At 47.7% G+C, this 14817-nt stretch overlaps 1 protein-coding gene across 5 annotated transcripts in view; it reads left to right on the forward strand.

The window, feature by feature from the left end:
* EXOC6B (exocyst complex component 6B) overlaps positions 1-14817 on the forward strand; it is a 338997-nt gene that overhangs the window by 46714 nt on the left and 277466 nt on the right. For all 5 annotated transcript variants that reach the window (XM_064653623.1, XM_064653619.1, XM_064653620.1 and 2 more), the window contains exons 2-5: positions 5096-5261; positions 12769-12816; positions 13342-13432; positions 13530-13575. In XM_064653623.1, coding sequence (XP_064509693.1) covers positions 5096-5261; positions 12769-12816; positions 13342-13432; positions 13530-13575 — 351 coding nt within the window. The remainder of the gene's footprint in view (positions 1-5095; positions 5262-12768; positions 12817-13341; positions 13433-13529; positions 13576-14817) is intronic.

Genomic DNA, 14817 nt, shown 5'->3' on the forward strand with positions numbered 1-14817 from the left:
AATTTGTTTATTACAAAAGTCAGGCTGAGATTAAACAAACTGCTAATGCTTTTATGTAGCTTAATGAGAAGAAAATGTTTCGGAGGGATTCAAACCACTACAGAAGTTTTAAGGGGGGGGGGGGAAGAAAAAAATTAAACTGAAGTCCACAACAGGCTCAGGAATTTGTTCCACTTATTAATTGAAAACAAAAGCAAGTCACTTGTGTTCCACTGTCCCCAGATTGTCCTCCTTGCATTGTTCCAGATCTCTTTCATTCCGCCCCCGGAGATTTCCCTCCTCTGTATTTTCAGCTGAATTTATTTAGGTTCCTTCTGAGTCTCATCCCGGAGGCAGCTCTTGTTGGGAATCAAGTTGCAGGGTCAGCCCTGTGGCTTGGCCTTCTGCAGGCCTGCCTGAGGCCCTGTGCTTAACCAGGTCATGGAATGGTTTGGTTTGGAAGGGACCTTAAAGCCCATCCAGTGCCACCTTCCACCATCCCAGGTTGCTCCCACCTGGCCTTGGACACTTCCAAGGGTCCAGGGGCAGCCACAGCTTCTCTGTGCAACCTTTACCAGGGCCTCCCCACCCTCCCAGCCAGGAATTCCTTCCCAATATCCCATCTAACCCTGCCCTCTTTCAGCTTAAATCCAGTCCCCTTTGTTGAGCACAAGATGTAGGCAGGACGTGCAAAGCAAATTCCCAAACATTTTCTAGCATTAATTTTCTGCCTCTGCAATAACTCAAAGCTCCTCTGGCAGTTTTCCTGCATGGAAGTGGTGTCTGGGTAGGACCTGCCAGCCTGGAAACAGTCCCAAGAAGTGTCTAAAGCAGGGCTGGAGAGAGTGTAGGTTGTGTTGGTGCTTGGTGACAACACCTAAGATGTTGCCCAGAGAAGCTGTGGCTGCCCCTGGATCCCTGGAAGTGTCCAAGGCCAGGTTGGACAGGGCTTGGAGCAACCTGGGCTAGTGGAAGGTGTCCCTGCCCATGCAGGGGGTGGAACAAGGTGGTATTTCAGGTTCTTCCCAACCCAAACCATTCTGGGATTGTGTCCTCCTGCCTCTGACCATGTTATAAGGAGGTCGTTGCCCCTTTCATTTTTCCCTTGGCTGTATCCCCCCAAACCTCTGCTCTTTGCCCATTTTTGCTCTTGTGGATGAAGAAGTGGCTGGGAAGGCAGTGGAGTATCCGTGTCCAGGTGGGGGTTGAGCCCAGGGAGCCCAGCGAGGCTCTGGGGTGCCGGGGGAGGGCGAAGGTGTGGGACGTTCCCCACGGACACGTTTGTGCTTCTGCCTGAGCCACCACTCCCTTTGTGCCACTTGGGAACTGGCAAAGGCACCTGTGGATCCACCTGAGGAGCACTGAGGGCACTTGGGGTGTTCAGCTGGAGCAGAGGAGGCTCAAGGGAGGCTTCATCAGGGTCTGCAGCTTCCTCTGAGGGGCAGCTCCATCTCAGCTCTGTGTGAGCAGGGACAGCACCCAGGGAATGGCTGGAGCTGTGTCAGGGCAGGCTCAGGTTGGATTTTAGGGAAAGATTCTTCCCCCAGAGGCTGGTTGGGCACTGCCCAGGCTCCCCAGGGCAGTGGGCACAGCCCCAAGGCTGCCAGAGCTCCCAGGAGGGTTTGGCTGATCCTCTGGGGCACAGGGGGGGACTCTTGGGGCTGGGCCTGTGCAGGGCCAGGAGCTGGACTGGATGATCCTTGTGGGTCCCTTCCAGCTCAGGATATCCTGTGATTTTATGACCCGTGGCACAGCTGGATATTTGTCTGTGGCATCCCTATTTTTAGTGGTTTGGCTTCTTGGTGTGCACCAGCTTTGGTTGCCCCTATTTTGGGGGATAAACTTTGCAGTGACTCCAGGCTGCAGATGGCAAACTCCTGATGCATTTGTGGCTTTCCTGGAAAGATTTTTCCAGTTGACCTTTTTTTTTTTAAAAAAAAAAAAAAAAAAAGAAGTGCATTTTTAATGAATGCAGAAATTGTGAAACTTAACAATACAATCCAAGAAATTTGAAAGTCATCTTCAATGGTTTAGTGAGTGCACTTAAAAAATATAAACCAGACAGATCTGTCACTGAGCAGAGCCTTGAGTGGGGAGAATTACAGCCTGCCCTGAAATGATCAGATAAGTGCATGTGGGACAGACCACTCTTTCTCAGCCTTTTTTAATCAAAAGCCTTTTTGTGGAGGAGCTTTTTGACCAGCAATTTTTTATAGCAAAATAAAAAAAAAAAAAAAAAAAAGAAGGCAGCCTGAAGGATCATTTTCTATAGTTTCTGTCCCAGTTCTGTGTTGTTACAACCAGGAGAAGGAACAGCCCAAAGCAATTCTGAGTTGTGTTTTCTTTCCCCTCGCTGTATTTTTTTATTGTGCTGTCGTGATTATTAATGGTAGAAACACGCAGGGAAGATGATTTTCCTTTTAGAGTGTTTTTTTTGTGCGTCACCCTTAATGCCTTTTGAATTATCAGTTGTTTCAGGATTGTTCCCTGAAGATCCAGACGGGCTGTGGGAGCAGAGTGGGATGTGCAGGAGAAATGGGATTGAGGGGGAGCAGCTGGAGGGACCTGGAGATCCAGAGGAAGGCAGTGGGTGTCCCAAAGATTTGTCAGGAAAGAAGTAGGGAGAATAATGCCCCAGATGTGTTGATTCTGGAAGGGAAATGATCTGTATTGAAGGTACTCAGGGAGTGGGCCAGGTAAGAGCCAGAGTTGGCCTTGAGGACACTGGGAATTGCTGGGTAGGTCACACTGGACACACCTCGAGGATTTGGGATCACAAGGATGAATTTTCCAGGCTGCTGTGGTCTCCTGGCAGCTGAAGGAACACCTGAGGAAGTTGGATCTCTGCCAGAACCAGGGGACTGAGGATGGTGACGGTGGAGTTCGGGGTTTGAGGGGTGTTTTGACACGACTGGGAGGGAGAGTTTTGTTCTTTGTGCCGGGAACCAGAGTTGGAACCGGTGTGGAAGGGGATGATGGTGGAGTTTGGGCCTTGGGAGGTGTTTTGACACAACTGGAAGGGAAACATTTGTTCTTTGTGCCACCAAACTGAGTCCTGACGTTGTTTTAGTTGAGAGTCACCACTAATCACTGAGTGTTATTGATGTGATGATCAGTCCAGAGGCCACAACGTGACATCCCATAATGTCAGAGTGGACATCCTGGAACTTTGGAATGTGTTGCACTTGGGTCTGGCTTGGCTGTTCCCTGGTCACTCGTGTTTTGGAGGGAGGGTGGAAATCAAGGATGTTGGTTCTTGGAGGGAGGATTGGGAGAATTCAGAAGGGGAAAATACAAAATCTGCTTAAATCTGAGCTTAAATCTGAGTTTAAAGCTGACCAGGCATCTGCTGGGGTTTGTTGCTGCCTGAACACAAACTACTTCTTTTTTTTTTCTTTTTTTTTTTTAACTAAAGAAGAATATTAAAAAGGTTTTAATCATCAACCTTAATGTCTGAGATTTGCCATTTCCAAAGAGGGTTTTGCCTGGAGTTTATAAGTAATTTTGAGGGTTTATTTTCCCCCCATTGACAGGTGCATACACACATTTGAGTGCAAACCAATTAACTTGCTCCCAAAATTACTATTTTTTTTAAAATTATCTATACCTGAGTACAAACACAGCTCACCTATTTTTATTTTCTCGTTATGTGGAATTATCAACCTTGAATTAGGAGTGAATTTGTGTCGTTGGGTTTGGTGAGACCCTGCAGAGAGGCCTTTCAGCACTAGATGGCACTCGGGCTCCAAATTTCAGCTTTTCCCGGCCACAACTCCTTGAAACTTTAAGGAAAAACCACCAGCACCGCATTAGTGGTGCCTTTCATGGAATTTGAGAAGTTCCATCTCTTTTTTTCTTCACCTTTAGCACCAACCAGTGAGTGAGGAAGGCAACGTGGTCACCTTTGAAGGCTTCTACTCCTGGGGTCTGGGTTATTTTACACTGAATTTTAAACAGGGTTCTTGGCATTTATTTGGCATTTTTTCTTTTGCATTTTCTTTACATTTATTTGGCATTTTTGTTTTGCATTTTACTGACATTTTTGGGGCTTTTTTTTTTTTCCTTCATTTTCTTTGCATTTATTTGGCATTTTTGTTTTGGCCCTTGGGAATCTTCAGCCGAAACTGTCGAATTGAAATTGCCTGGGCAGGTTTTAAAGAATAACAATTAAGTAAATTATTGAGTAAAATTCTGCAGCTTTTAGTCCTGTCTTGGTATTTTTTTCTATTTCTCTGTGGATTGGAGATGTGGGATTCTCCAGAGCTCCTTGTGAGCACAGATCACACCAAAGGGGATCTCATGACTTGCTGCAGGAGCGTGTCCAGTTGGGTTCATGGAATTCTGATTCTTTCTGAAGTGCTGATTAATAATTCTTTAAAGATTTCATTCTTGTTACAGCTCTGCCATTCCCACCCTTTTATCTCTAATTCCTGCCTGGAATCCAGTGTATAATTAATTTGGCCTTAATTGCTGACACAAGCTCAGATTCCATAAAACTCACCACGAAAATCCTTTTGGACTGGGAGAAAATTCAGGTTTGGGAGCCAACAGTGCTTCTCAAAAATACTGTGACTTCAATCCATAAAAAAATACCTGTATTTACTGTAAAAAAACCAGGAAAACAACCCCCTGAAGCCCCACATCCTTTCAGGGTGTGACTGGTTGGTCCCTCTGCTTTCTAGAGAAACATTTTTGATTTGAAGGAGAGAAATTTGGTTTGAGTTTCCACCTTTGCATTTGCCCTGAAGCTGAATGAGGGAAGGGTCAGGTGGGATATTGGGAAGGAATTCCTGGCTGGGAGGGTGGGGAGGCCCTGGCACAGATTGGGCAGAGAAGCTGTGGCTGCCCCTGGATCCCTGGAAGTGTCCAAGGTTTCAGCTCCACCAGTGCTGGGTTGGTTCTCATCCCTCAGGGAACGTCAGGCTGGTGGAGAGAGAAAGGTCGGAAAAGAAACATTTTCAGGAGAAACATTTTCAAACCTTGAGTTCAGTGCTTGGGGTATGGAAAGAAAAATCAGATCTGCTCCCTTTTAAAGTTCATATTTTGGGTGGTTCTCACCAGCTGTGACAGTGACAGACCTTGGGACCTTGACCAAGCGTTGGCATCTTCTCCCCAGGTCTGTCTACGATGGAGAAGAACACGGGCGGTTCATGGAGAAACTGGAAGCTCGGATCCGGAACCACGACCGGGAGATCGAGAAGATGTGCAACTTCCACTACCAGGGGTTCGTGGATTCCATCACGGAGCTGCTCAAGGTCAGAGGAGAAGCTCAAAAACTGAAGGTGAGAGAAAAAAATCACGGCCTTGGGCAACTCGGTTTGGGTTGGTCCTCCTTGAGCAGGAGGCTGGGACCGACAGGCCCAACCTGAACTACTCTGGGATTTTCTGAAACCATGTGAATGTCTGTTCTCCTCTTTGTCCAGAGCATCTCTGCTCTGCTTAAAACAAATTTAAAATATATATATATATATGTATATTTATATATCTCCTCATTCTTCCTGTAGAAAGAGGTTGGTCATTCAAAATTCCATAATTATTCGGGCAAACTGAACCAGGGTGGTGCATTAAAAACGTGATAAAACTTGAAGCTAAGCCCGTTATTTGTGAGGAAATGTGCTTTTCCTGGGGTGCCTGACCCCAATTTCTCAACCAAAAATAGATTTGTGGCCTTTAAATCTGTGCAGGAATGTGAGAGGAGGGAGGAATTGACTTTTTCCTTGTAGAACTCTATTAGTATTTGTAAATATAATATGTGTATATGTTCCACATGTATAATATATGTGAGATATGTGGAAAAAGCCCTTTGTAGGATGAGAATGTGGATAAGTGGTGGGAAGGAAACTGGACTGGAAGGAAACTGGAAGGAAAACTTTTCTCCTGGGAAGAAAAGGAGCAGGAGGTTGGGGCTGTTCTACACCTTGGACCAGGTGGGCTTGGAGTTTAAGCTTGGCTTTGTGCCTTAAAATACAAGTATTCCACAGTTTGGGGAGTATAAAACAGCACATCAGTGATTTAATTGGGGTCACAGGATCTTCCAAATTCTCCTACCCAAGGCAGAACAGGGCAGGGAGAGGCTCCTGTGCTGCCCCTTTTGTGGCATCAAGCTGTGACCTCGAGTGGGAAACCAAACCCAACCTCCTGAAAGAGTCACTCAGTGCAGGGGGTTGAGTCTTGTGACACCCAAAAATTTGTGGGTTGTCTCCAGGGACCAGCACAGCAAGACTTTCTGGCTGAGTGGAGCTTGTCCTGTGGTGTTCCAGGAGGATGGGAGGCTCTTCAATGGGTATTTGAGAAGCTGAAGTTACAAATAACAAGGGAAAAAAATACCTCAGAAAAGCAAGTTTTCTGGAAAAGAAAGAAGAATCCTAATTTCAATGTGCTGACTGTGCTTTAAATACATTTATTAATTAATTTAAAGCAACCTCTGGCATTTCCTAACAGGCTTCTAATTCCAAATACACAGTATCTCCATCCCAGAAATGGCCACGTGATCACAGGAACACCTTCCTGAGGGATGTCCTGAGGAGGATTCATCCAGCAGGATGAGGCTGTTGGAAACACCACGAAATAAGTCCTTTTTTTTCCCTCCTCCTCTTTTTTTAAGCCATTGTTTGGAGCCAAGAATTCCACATTGTTTGTTTGCAAAGGCTCGGTGCTGGTTCCCATTCTGCAAACAGCTCCTTTGTTGGTGGCTCACTGGGAAGTCCATCCCTGTCCCCTCAGGATCTCTCTTGATTTCCACGACTTTTGTGATCTATAAAACGGCACATGGGAAAAATATCCACAGAAAGTTTCTCTCTGAAAGGCTGAGCCCTCTTTTGTGAGGGTTTCCCCGGGGAATCATCTGTGGATCGAGTGGTGAGAGTGGGTTTTGTTCCAGCCATTCATCCTCCATTTGATCTCGGGCTCTTTCTCAGTGGTGCTGGGCTTTGAACAGACATTGCAACCAGCCCTGAAATGAAAGCCCTCCCTGTCACACTCCCCCCAGGACGTTTCTTCACTCGTGTGCTTTTGGCTCTGGGGTGTTTTGGGGGATATTGTGTTTGCAGAAACGCCGCTGGTGTTGTTTTAGGAGGGCACAGGCTGAACATGAGCTGGTTACCTTGCCCTGCTCGTGTGTCACACAACCCTCAGGGTTCTGAGATTGTGTTTCAGGTGGCCCCAAATGAACTAGAACCTAATCAGGACCCAATCACTACATCTTCTGTCCTATTTTTTTTTTCTTTCCCTGAGAGGACCTGGCACTGAGTTGAGAAGTTTTATCTCCTCAAACGTGAGCTCAGGTGGCCAAGAAGGCCGAGGGCATCCTGAGTGATATCAAAAATGTGGCCACAGCCCCAGGGCAGTGATTGTCCCCCTGTGCTGGCACTGCTGAGGTACCTCCAGCCCCTGGGGGCAGCTCTGGGACCCTCAGACAGGAGAGACATGGAGGGGCTGGAGCATGTGCAGGAAAGGGAACGGAGCTGGGAAGGGGCTGGAGCAGCAGGAGCAGCTGAGGGAGCTGGGGGGGCTCAGCCTGGAGAAAAGGAGGCTCAGGGGGGACCTTCTGGCTCTGCAACTCCCTGACAGGAGGGGGAAGTCGGGCTCTACTCCCTAAAAAAAGGTGACAGGACAAGGGGAAACAGCCTCAAGTTGCACCAGAGGATGTTTAGGTTGGATATAAGGGAAAATGTCTGCATGGAAAGGGCTGTCCAGCCCTGGCACAGCTGCCCGGGGCAGGAGTGGATCCCCATCCCTGCAGGGATTTCAAATCCCTGTGGATGTGGCACTTGGGGACAGGGGTCAGTGGTGGCCTTGGCAGTGCTGGGGAATGGTTGGACTTGATGATCTTTTCCAACCATAATGAGTTTATGATTCCATGATGAGCAGAGGAGCCCCCCCTGCCATGGATTTCTGCAGGAGGCAACACTGTGTTGTTTTCAAGAGGCTCTGGGTCACCATTAATCATCTCTTTAAGTATATATATATGAAATAACTTAATTGAAAATACTTGGGATGTGTCTTTTAAAAGGCATCTCCTTAATTTATATGATATTTAAACCATAACATTTTTAAACCAAACTTTTTTTTTTTCTGCATTTTCTTACTCTTTTTTAAAAACTATGTAACCTCACTCTGGCAATTCTCTTTCCTTTTAATTTCTTACCTGGCCTTCCTTTTACTTACAAGGGAAATCTTGATGCTTTAGGATTTTTTTTTTTGTTATACATCTTTAATGTTTTCACATCTCGTACTGCACATTTTCCCTCACTGGGGAGTGAGCAGGATGGTGGTGACCTGATCTCAATCCTTTAAAATGTGGGACTGCTGGGTCTTGGAAACCACGGACCAGTCTGGCTGTTCCATCCCATAAAGGACCCAGTGGGAATTTAAAGGGCAGAGATGGGTTTTACATTAGGATGGTTTGACTTGGCAAACACGGCTCAAGGTGCAAAGGATCCCAAAGTCTCAGGGCTGGTGGCAACCTCGAGAAATCACCTAATCCACCCAATCCAATCCAAGTTGTTCTTGTTTCCCAGAGAAGCTGTGGCTGCCCCTGGATCCCTGGAAGTGTCCCAGGCCAGGTTGGAGCAACCTGGTCTAGTGGAAGGTGTCTGTGCCCATGGCAGGGGGTGGAATGAGATGGGCTTTAAGGTCTCTCTCAACCTAAACCATTCTGGGATTCAGCTGTGTCATTCTTGATGGATTTTTATCCCACCTCTCCAATGTTGGCCTTCTCCCAGGTACTGCTCTCCTTCCTTCTCTGGGAAACTCTGATCACGTGGATGAAAAGTCTTTTTTTTGGTCTACTGCTTTTTGACCTGTCAGGCACAAAAAAGGGATTATTCCTTCTTGGTTTTGTAGAATCACAGGATTGTTTAGGGTGCAGAAGCCCTCTGAGATCGAGTCCAACCATCCCCCAGCACTGCCAAGGCCACCACTGACCCCTGTCCCCAAGTGCCACATCCACAGGGATTTTAAATCCCTCCAGGGATGGGGACTCCCCCCCTGTCTTGGGCAGCTGTGCCAGGGCTGGACAACCCTTTCCAGGAAGAAATTTTCCCCAATATCCAACTTAAACCTCTTCTGGTGCAATTTGAGGCTGTTTCCCCTTGTCTTGTCGCATTTTTTTTGGGAGCAGATCCTGACCCCCCCCAACTCCCCCCTCCTGTCAGGGAGTTGCAGAGTCACAGGTTCCCCCACAGCCTTCTCCAGGTCGTGGGAATGTTCTTCTCTAGCCTTGTCCTCTGAAAACCAGGCAGCCCCAAATCCATCCCAGGGGGTTGTGCTTTCCAGCCATCTCATTTTCACTTTCCTTCTTTGAAGTCCTTGCAATTGATGGGGATTGGGGATTTTTTTTTTGGTCAGCAGGGAAATGGTTCAGGAATGTTTTTGGTGGAGGGGGACAAAGATGCTGAAGGGATGGAGCATCTCTGGGAGCAGGAAAGGCTGAGGGAGCTGGGGCTGTTCAGCCTCCAGAGGAGACACTGAAGGGACCTCATCCATGTCTGGCAATGCCTGCAGGGAGGGGGCAGAGGATGGACCAGGCTCTGCTCATGGTGCCCAGTAATGGCACAGGAGGAATGGGCAGGAACTGGCCCAGGAAGTTCCACCTGGACGTGAGGAAGAACTTTAACTGGTAGAGCACTGAACAGAGACCAGAGAGGGTGTGGAGTCTCCTCACTGGAGATATTCCAGACCCATCTGGACACAATCCTGTGCCATGTGCTCTGGGATGGCCCTGCTGGACCAGCTGACCCGCTGTGGTCCCTCTCAGCCTGAATTCTGGAATTCTTTGAAGTTCTGAGTTGTGGGAGGGAGAAAATGAGAAGGGAGCAGTTTTTATTGGTTGGTGCATCCAGATGAAGGCAGATCTGATTAAAATGAGGAGCTGGCTTGGAGCTCAGGGAATCTCACCTTCACCTGTGCAAAACCAAGCAGGGATCTCACTGCCCCAGGGTGTGGAGATGCCTTCAGAGCCCAGCACTGGATTCCCGTAGGGATTGGGTTAGGGGGGGGAGAACAGCTGAGGTGGTGGATAACAAACCCAGACTGGGAGGTTCATGAGTTGCCAATTGGAAGGATCACTCTGTAGTTGCTCTCTCTTCCTTTAGGAGGTGGAAGTCAGTGGGGTGGGGGTGTAGGACAGGGATGGAGTTGGCACATCCTTGTGGGGTCACGCCAGTGCCCTTGGGTCCATTCCCAGGATTCCTCTCCAGCGCCCTTTACTCCTCTTGCTCCTCACTCTGACACCCTCTAAATGATCTCAGAGTGTTGTTAAACCCCCCAACCCCTTCTCTGTGCCACGTGTTCCATGAGTAGATTGATGAAGTAACAACTGGAGCATCCCATAAGCCCCTCACATGATCCCGGCGTCTCGTCCTTCCCGTGTTCCCACCTGTTGTCTGTCCCCCCTCGCTGGGAGTCTGCCTTAGATTATCAAATCTCCTCATCTGAAAAGCCTCCACTTGGCTACAGAGAGTCTGTATAAATAATCATATCTTTCTTTTGTTTTTTTTTTCATGGAGACTTTAAGAACAAACCAAAACACGACTCGCTGCCCCCTGAAAAAACTCGGAGTGTGCAAGGACAGACGGTCTCCTGACTTTTTTTTTTCCTGGAGCTGGGATTGATATGTAATTTTAATAGAACACTAGTACAGCCTTGGCATTATTTTAGGAGCAGTTTTAAATTACCCTACATGGATTCCTTTTTCCTGGTGGGATTTTTCAGGATATAAGCAAATAAAGTAATCTTTGGAAGAGATGCTGCGCTCCCGCTCGTAAAAAATCTCGGTACATCATGAAGGAAATGAGCAGTTTTGGCAGAGGGCAAAGAGCCAGGAGAGCTGAAGCTACTGCAGGAGGGGGAGAGATGTGAGGCAGATGCTGTGGAGAAAGTGTGTGTGGGGAAATCATGGGATGATTCCTCTTTCTTGCATCATGGGAGGCTTAAAAACTGGCGTGGCCGGTGTTAAAATAAGAGGAAACTTGTGAGGTTTGATGGCTCTGCTCGTTGAGGCAACACAGTGGGAGATGACCTGGTGGAGGCTGGATCAGTGTGGGAGATCCAGCAGGGAAGAAAATGGATCCTGGATCAAATTTATGAATGTTAATAGAAAGCTCCCCTCCTGTCTGAACTGTGTTTGCCTTGTGGTGCACTCGAAAAGGAAGGAGATCATGGAATCATCAAGGTTGGAAAGACCTTTGAGGTCATCAAGTCCAACCATCAACCCGACACCACCACCGTGTCCACAAGGGCCACATCCATGTGTTTTTTGGACATTTCCAGGGATGGGGACTCCACCCCTGCCCTGGGCAGCTGTGCCAGGGCTGGACAACCCTTTCCAGGAAGGAATTTTCCACACTATTCCTGATAATATTCCTTTGCTCTGCCGTTGCTGCTGCTCCTGCACCATCCACGTTCTGGTGGATCATTGGAGATCACTGCATGACATTCCTTCACTGGGGTTAAATTCCTTAAAAAGTCAGCTTGTTTCCATCATTGGTGAAAAGGAAACAAAGGTCTCAGGTTGGTTTTTGTGATCTCACGCTCCCGAATATCCTCAGGGAGCTCCGTGTCCCAGTTGGTGCTCTTATCCAAACTCTGACAAAGGTTTTCTTCTGGAATGAGCAGAACTCCTGAAAACACGCAGGAATGAGCTCTGACAGAAATCCAGGGGCAACTCCCACCCTATGGTGAGCCTGTGGAAAACCAGGAACCTCCGAGAGACAGAGGCGAGCCTGGAAACGAATATTTACAACTTCAGTGGCTGTGAAAGGAATAATCTATGGGAAAAAAAAGTAGTTTTATGGCTTGTTAGTCTTAGACTGATGCGAGGCACCTGAATCCTGAGCAGTCCTGCTGGATTTACCTTGGGAATTGGCTGCTTTTACTGGAGACCTGGAGCTGGGCATGTTTGCTTGGAAGCTGGTGTAGTTTTTTTAGCAGGTGGTGTCTCTGTTTACAAACCTGCTCTTGTCTGGACTTGGATGAGTGTTCAGGAGAATTCCCAAACAAGTTTTCCTACTTGTTGGCCAAATAATGGGTGAACTGCTAATTTTCCATCCTGATGAGTCCAAAAATCCACTTTGTTCTCTCGTGGGTCTTCACTGAGTCACCTCATGCCCGGGGCTGGGAAGGGCTGGACTGGTGGACTCTTCCTAGTCCAGGGAACTACAGGTTTACCAAGTGGGAATTTTTTCAACTATGAGTCCCAGCTTGATGGGATAATACAGAAAGAGGGTTTAGAGAAGGAAATACAGCCCTTTTTTATCCCAGGTGTATAAAAATACCTTTTACTACCAGGCAGGAGAAGGGAACCAGTGGAAGATGCACCTGAAGATCTAAAAGGAAGTTTTCTAGGTGTTTGCATAAATATAAACAATTATTTATAGGTAAAGCCCATGTTGAAAAGTTCTCACTGTGATACCATGGAATTAAAACCTAACTGTAATTTATTTGGTGTTGGGAAGGGCATTTAATTCCTCCACTGGCTTTTAAGATGAGAGTCCATGTGAGCATCTGGTAGAAAGTTGGATCCATGAAAACTGCAGGATTTTGTGGCTTCCATGCCACAGTTTTAACTCCTGTTGCTTTTTACTCCTCTCCAGTGGCAGGGAGGGAAATCCTTGTATTTACTGCGTGGCTCTTGGCATCCCGTGTGAAATGAGCCACTAAACAGCTTTTTTCCATGGAATGGGAGGTTGGGTGAGGAGCGACGGTGTTTATGTGCAGTTTGGTTTTATGGGAAAACCGTTGTCCTGATTTATTGATGGGCTTTGTCTTTTCTCCCCAATATTCCTGCAGAACCAAGTGACGGACACCAACCGGAAGCTGCAGAACGAGGGGAAAGAAGTAAGTGATCCATTCATGGAATCGTGGAATGGTTGGGGTTGGAAGGGACCACAAAGACCATCTCCACTATCCCAGGTTGCTCCAAGCCCGCTCCAGCCTGGCCTTGAATCCTTGTTTCACCCAGGTTTTTGTGTTGGAGGCTGAGCCTTTAAAAATCCCTGTTAGTTCGGGAAGAATCCCCTTGGGAACGAACAGCCACATCCTGGCTTTGAGAACCCGAAAAGAGCCACTTGGAGAAGGGAGTAGGGAAGAGATGACTAAAATGGGAAGGGGGAAACAATTCTATTGGAATTCCCAGGACGTGCTCCCAGGCTGGTGTGCCGATGGCTTTGGTTTTGCTGCTTCCTGAGTTGAAATTCAGGGAACGTTTCTGCTGGAAGAACCCGGAGCTGCCTGTGCTCCCTCTTCCAGCAGCTCCCCTGGGCTCCCTGGTTATCAGAGCAGGCTTTGTGGTCACCCCACAGTTTGGGTGGTCATGACAAGTGTTTATGGTGTTCAATGGGATTTTTTCCCCCCTTCTCAAAGCTGATAATTGCCATGGAAGAGCTGAAGCAGTGCCGGTTGCAGCAGAGGAACATTTCGGCGACGGTCGATAAACTCACGCTGTGTCTTCCTGGTGAGGAATCTCCAGTTGCTCCTGCCTTGTGTTTGTTTGAATTCCCAAACTCTTTGCTTTGTGCTCAAGGCTTCTGTTGTTTTCCTTCTCTTTCCAGTGCTGGAGATGTACAGCAAACTGCGGGAGCAGATGAAATCCAAGAGGTAAATTTTGTGTCGCTTTATGGGTGTTTTATTATTATCCAAACAGTTGTTTTGGGGCTGAGTAAATTCAAGAGGTTCCCAGAGCTTCCCAAATCAGCCTTTCCAGGTTGACTCCTCTGATTTTTTGGCTGGTTCTCCTCACAGTCCTGGCTCATCCTTCGGGAATTGGGATGGCAGCAGGCTCGGATTTTGTTTCGTGTTAGGTTTTGGAATGAAGTGGATATTCCTTGGTTTTTTGTGGAAGCTCCCTGTTGTTGTGCATGCAATCAATGCATGTTATCAACTAAATTTTATTCTGTGAATGCCATGATGCATAATCTAATATATGACAATTCTAATATAACCTGAGAGATTCCAATGAACGTGGGTGGAAGCCAAACACCTGGAAACATCAGGACTGTGGAAGTTGGGGAGAAATCTTATTTTGCAGTAGAAATAACTCTTCAGGAGAGTGAACTGAGCTCCAGGGGCTTGGTGTCTCTGAAACCATGAGCTGTAAATCCAGGATTTTCCCCACCCTGCATCTGTTGCATGAAGGATTAAACCACGGCCTGGGATATTTGCTGGAGTCCTGGGGGATGGTTTGTTTAAGCGGCACGGAGCGACTCGGGAGCCCTGGGGGTGGCAAATTGGGCAAAGAGCAGCTGCTGGAAGGAGGGAGGCTGGAAACGTGGCTCCAGCTGGATGCCAGGCAGGGAGAGCAGTGGGATCCCTGGCTGGTGCCTGCCATTCATCATGGGAACAGCACAGAAGGAGCCAGATGTTTGGAACAAGGCGATAACTAATGGGATGAGGGGGTTGTTTTTACACCTCCCCTCCCGCCCCTGCTCCCCCCCGGGGTCCTTGGGCAAACAGATCAGTGGAACTCATGGAAGTTGGGCTGGTTGGAGGAGCTTTAGGAGCTCCCAGAGCTGTTCCCCAAGCTCCTCTTTGTGCCCCAGGATGGCTCAGGGCAGAGCAGGGCAGAGGGGAGTTTGGCCAAGTGTTTTTAGTGTGTTTATAGGAACAGAGAGGGGCTTCTCCGCTGACAGACGTGGGGTGGGAGCTGGAGCTGAGCACAGCCCTGGGAACTCCTGCAGGGAATCCACATGCTGCCCCATTCCCTGCTCTGGAGAGCGTTTCCAAGATCTGCTTCTAAGAATTCCATCTTTTTTTTTTTTTTTTGTGTTGGTTCATTTTGAAACAAATAGAAGCTGAAAGCCACATTTAAGGAATATCTGAACCCTGGGCTGTTTTTTTTCC

The sequence above is a fragment of the Pseudopipra pipra genome, chromosome 4 (assembly GCF_036250125.1).
Source record: "Pseudopipra pipra isolate bDixPip1 chromosome 4, bDixPip1.hap1, whole genome shotgun sequence".
NCBI lineage: Eukaryota > Metazoa > Chordata > Aves > Passeriformes > Pipridae > Pseudopipra > Pseudopipra pipra.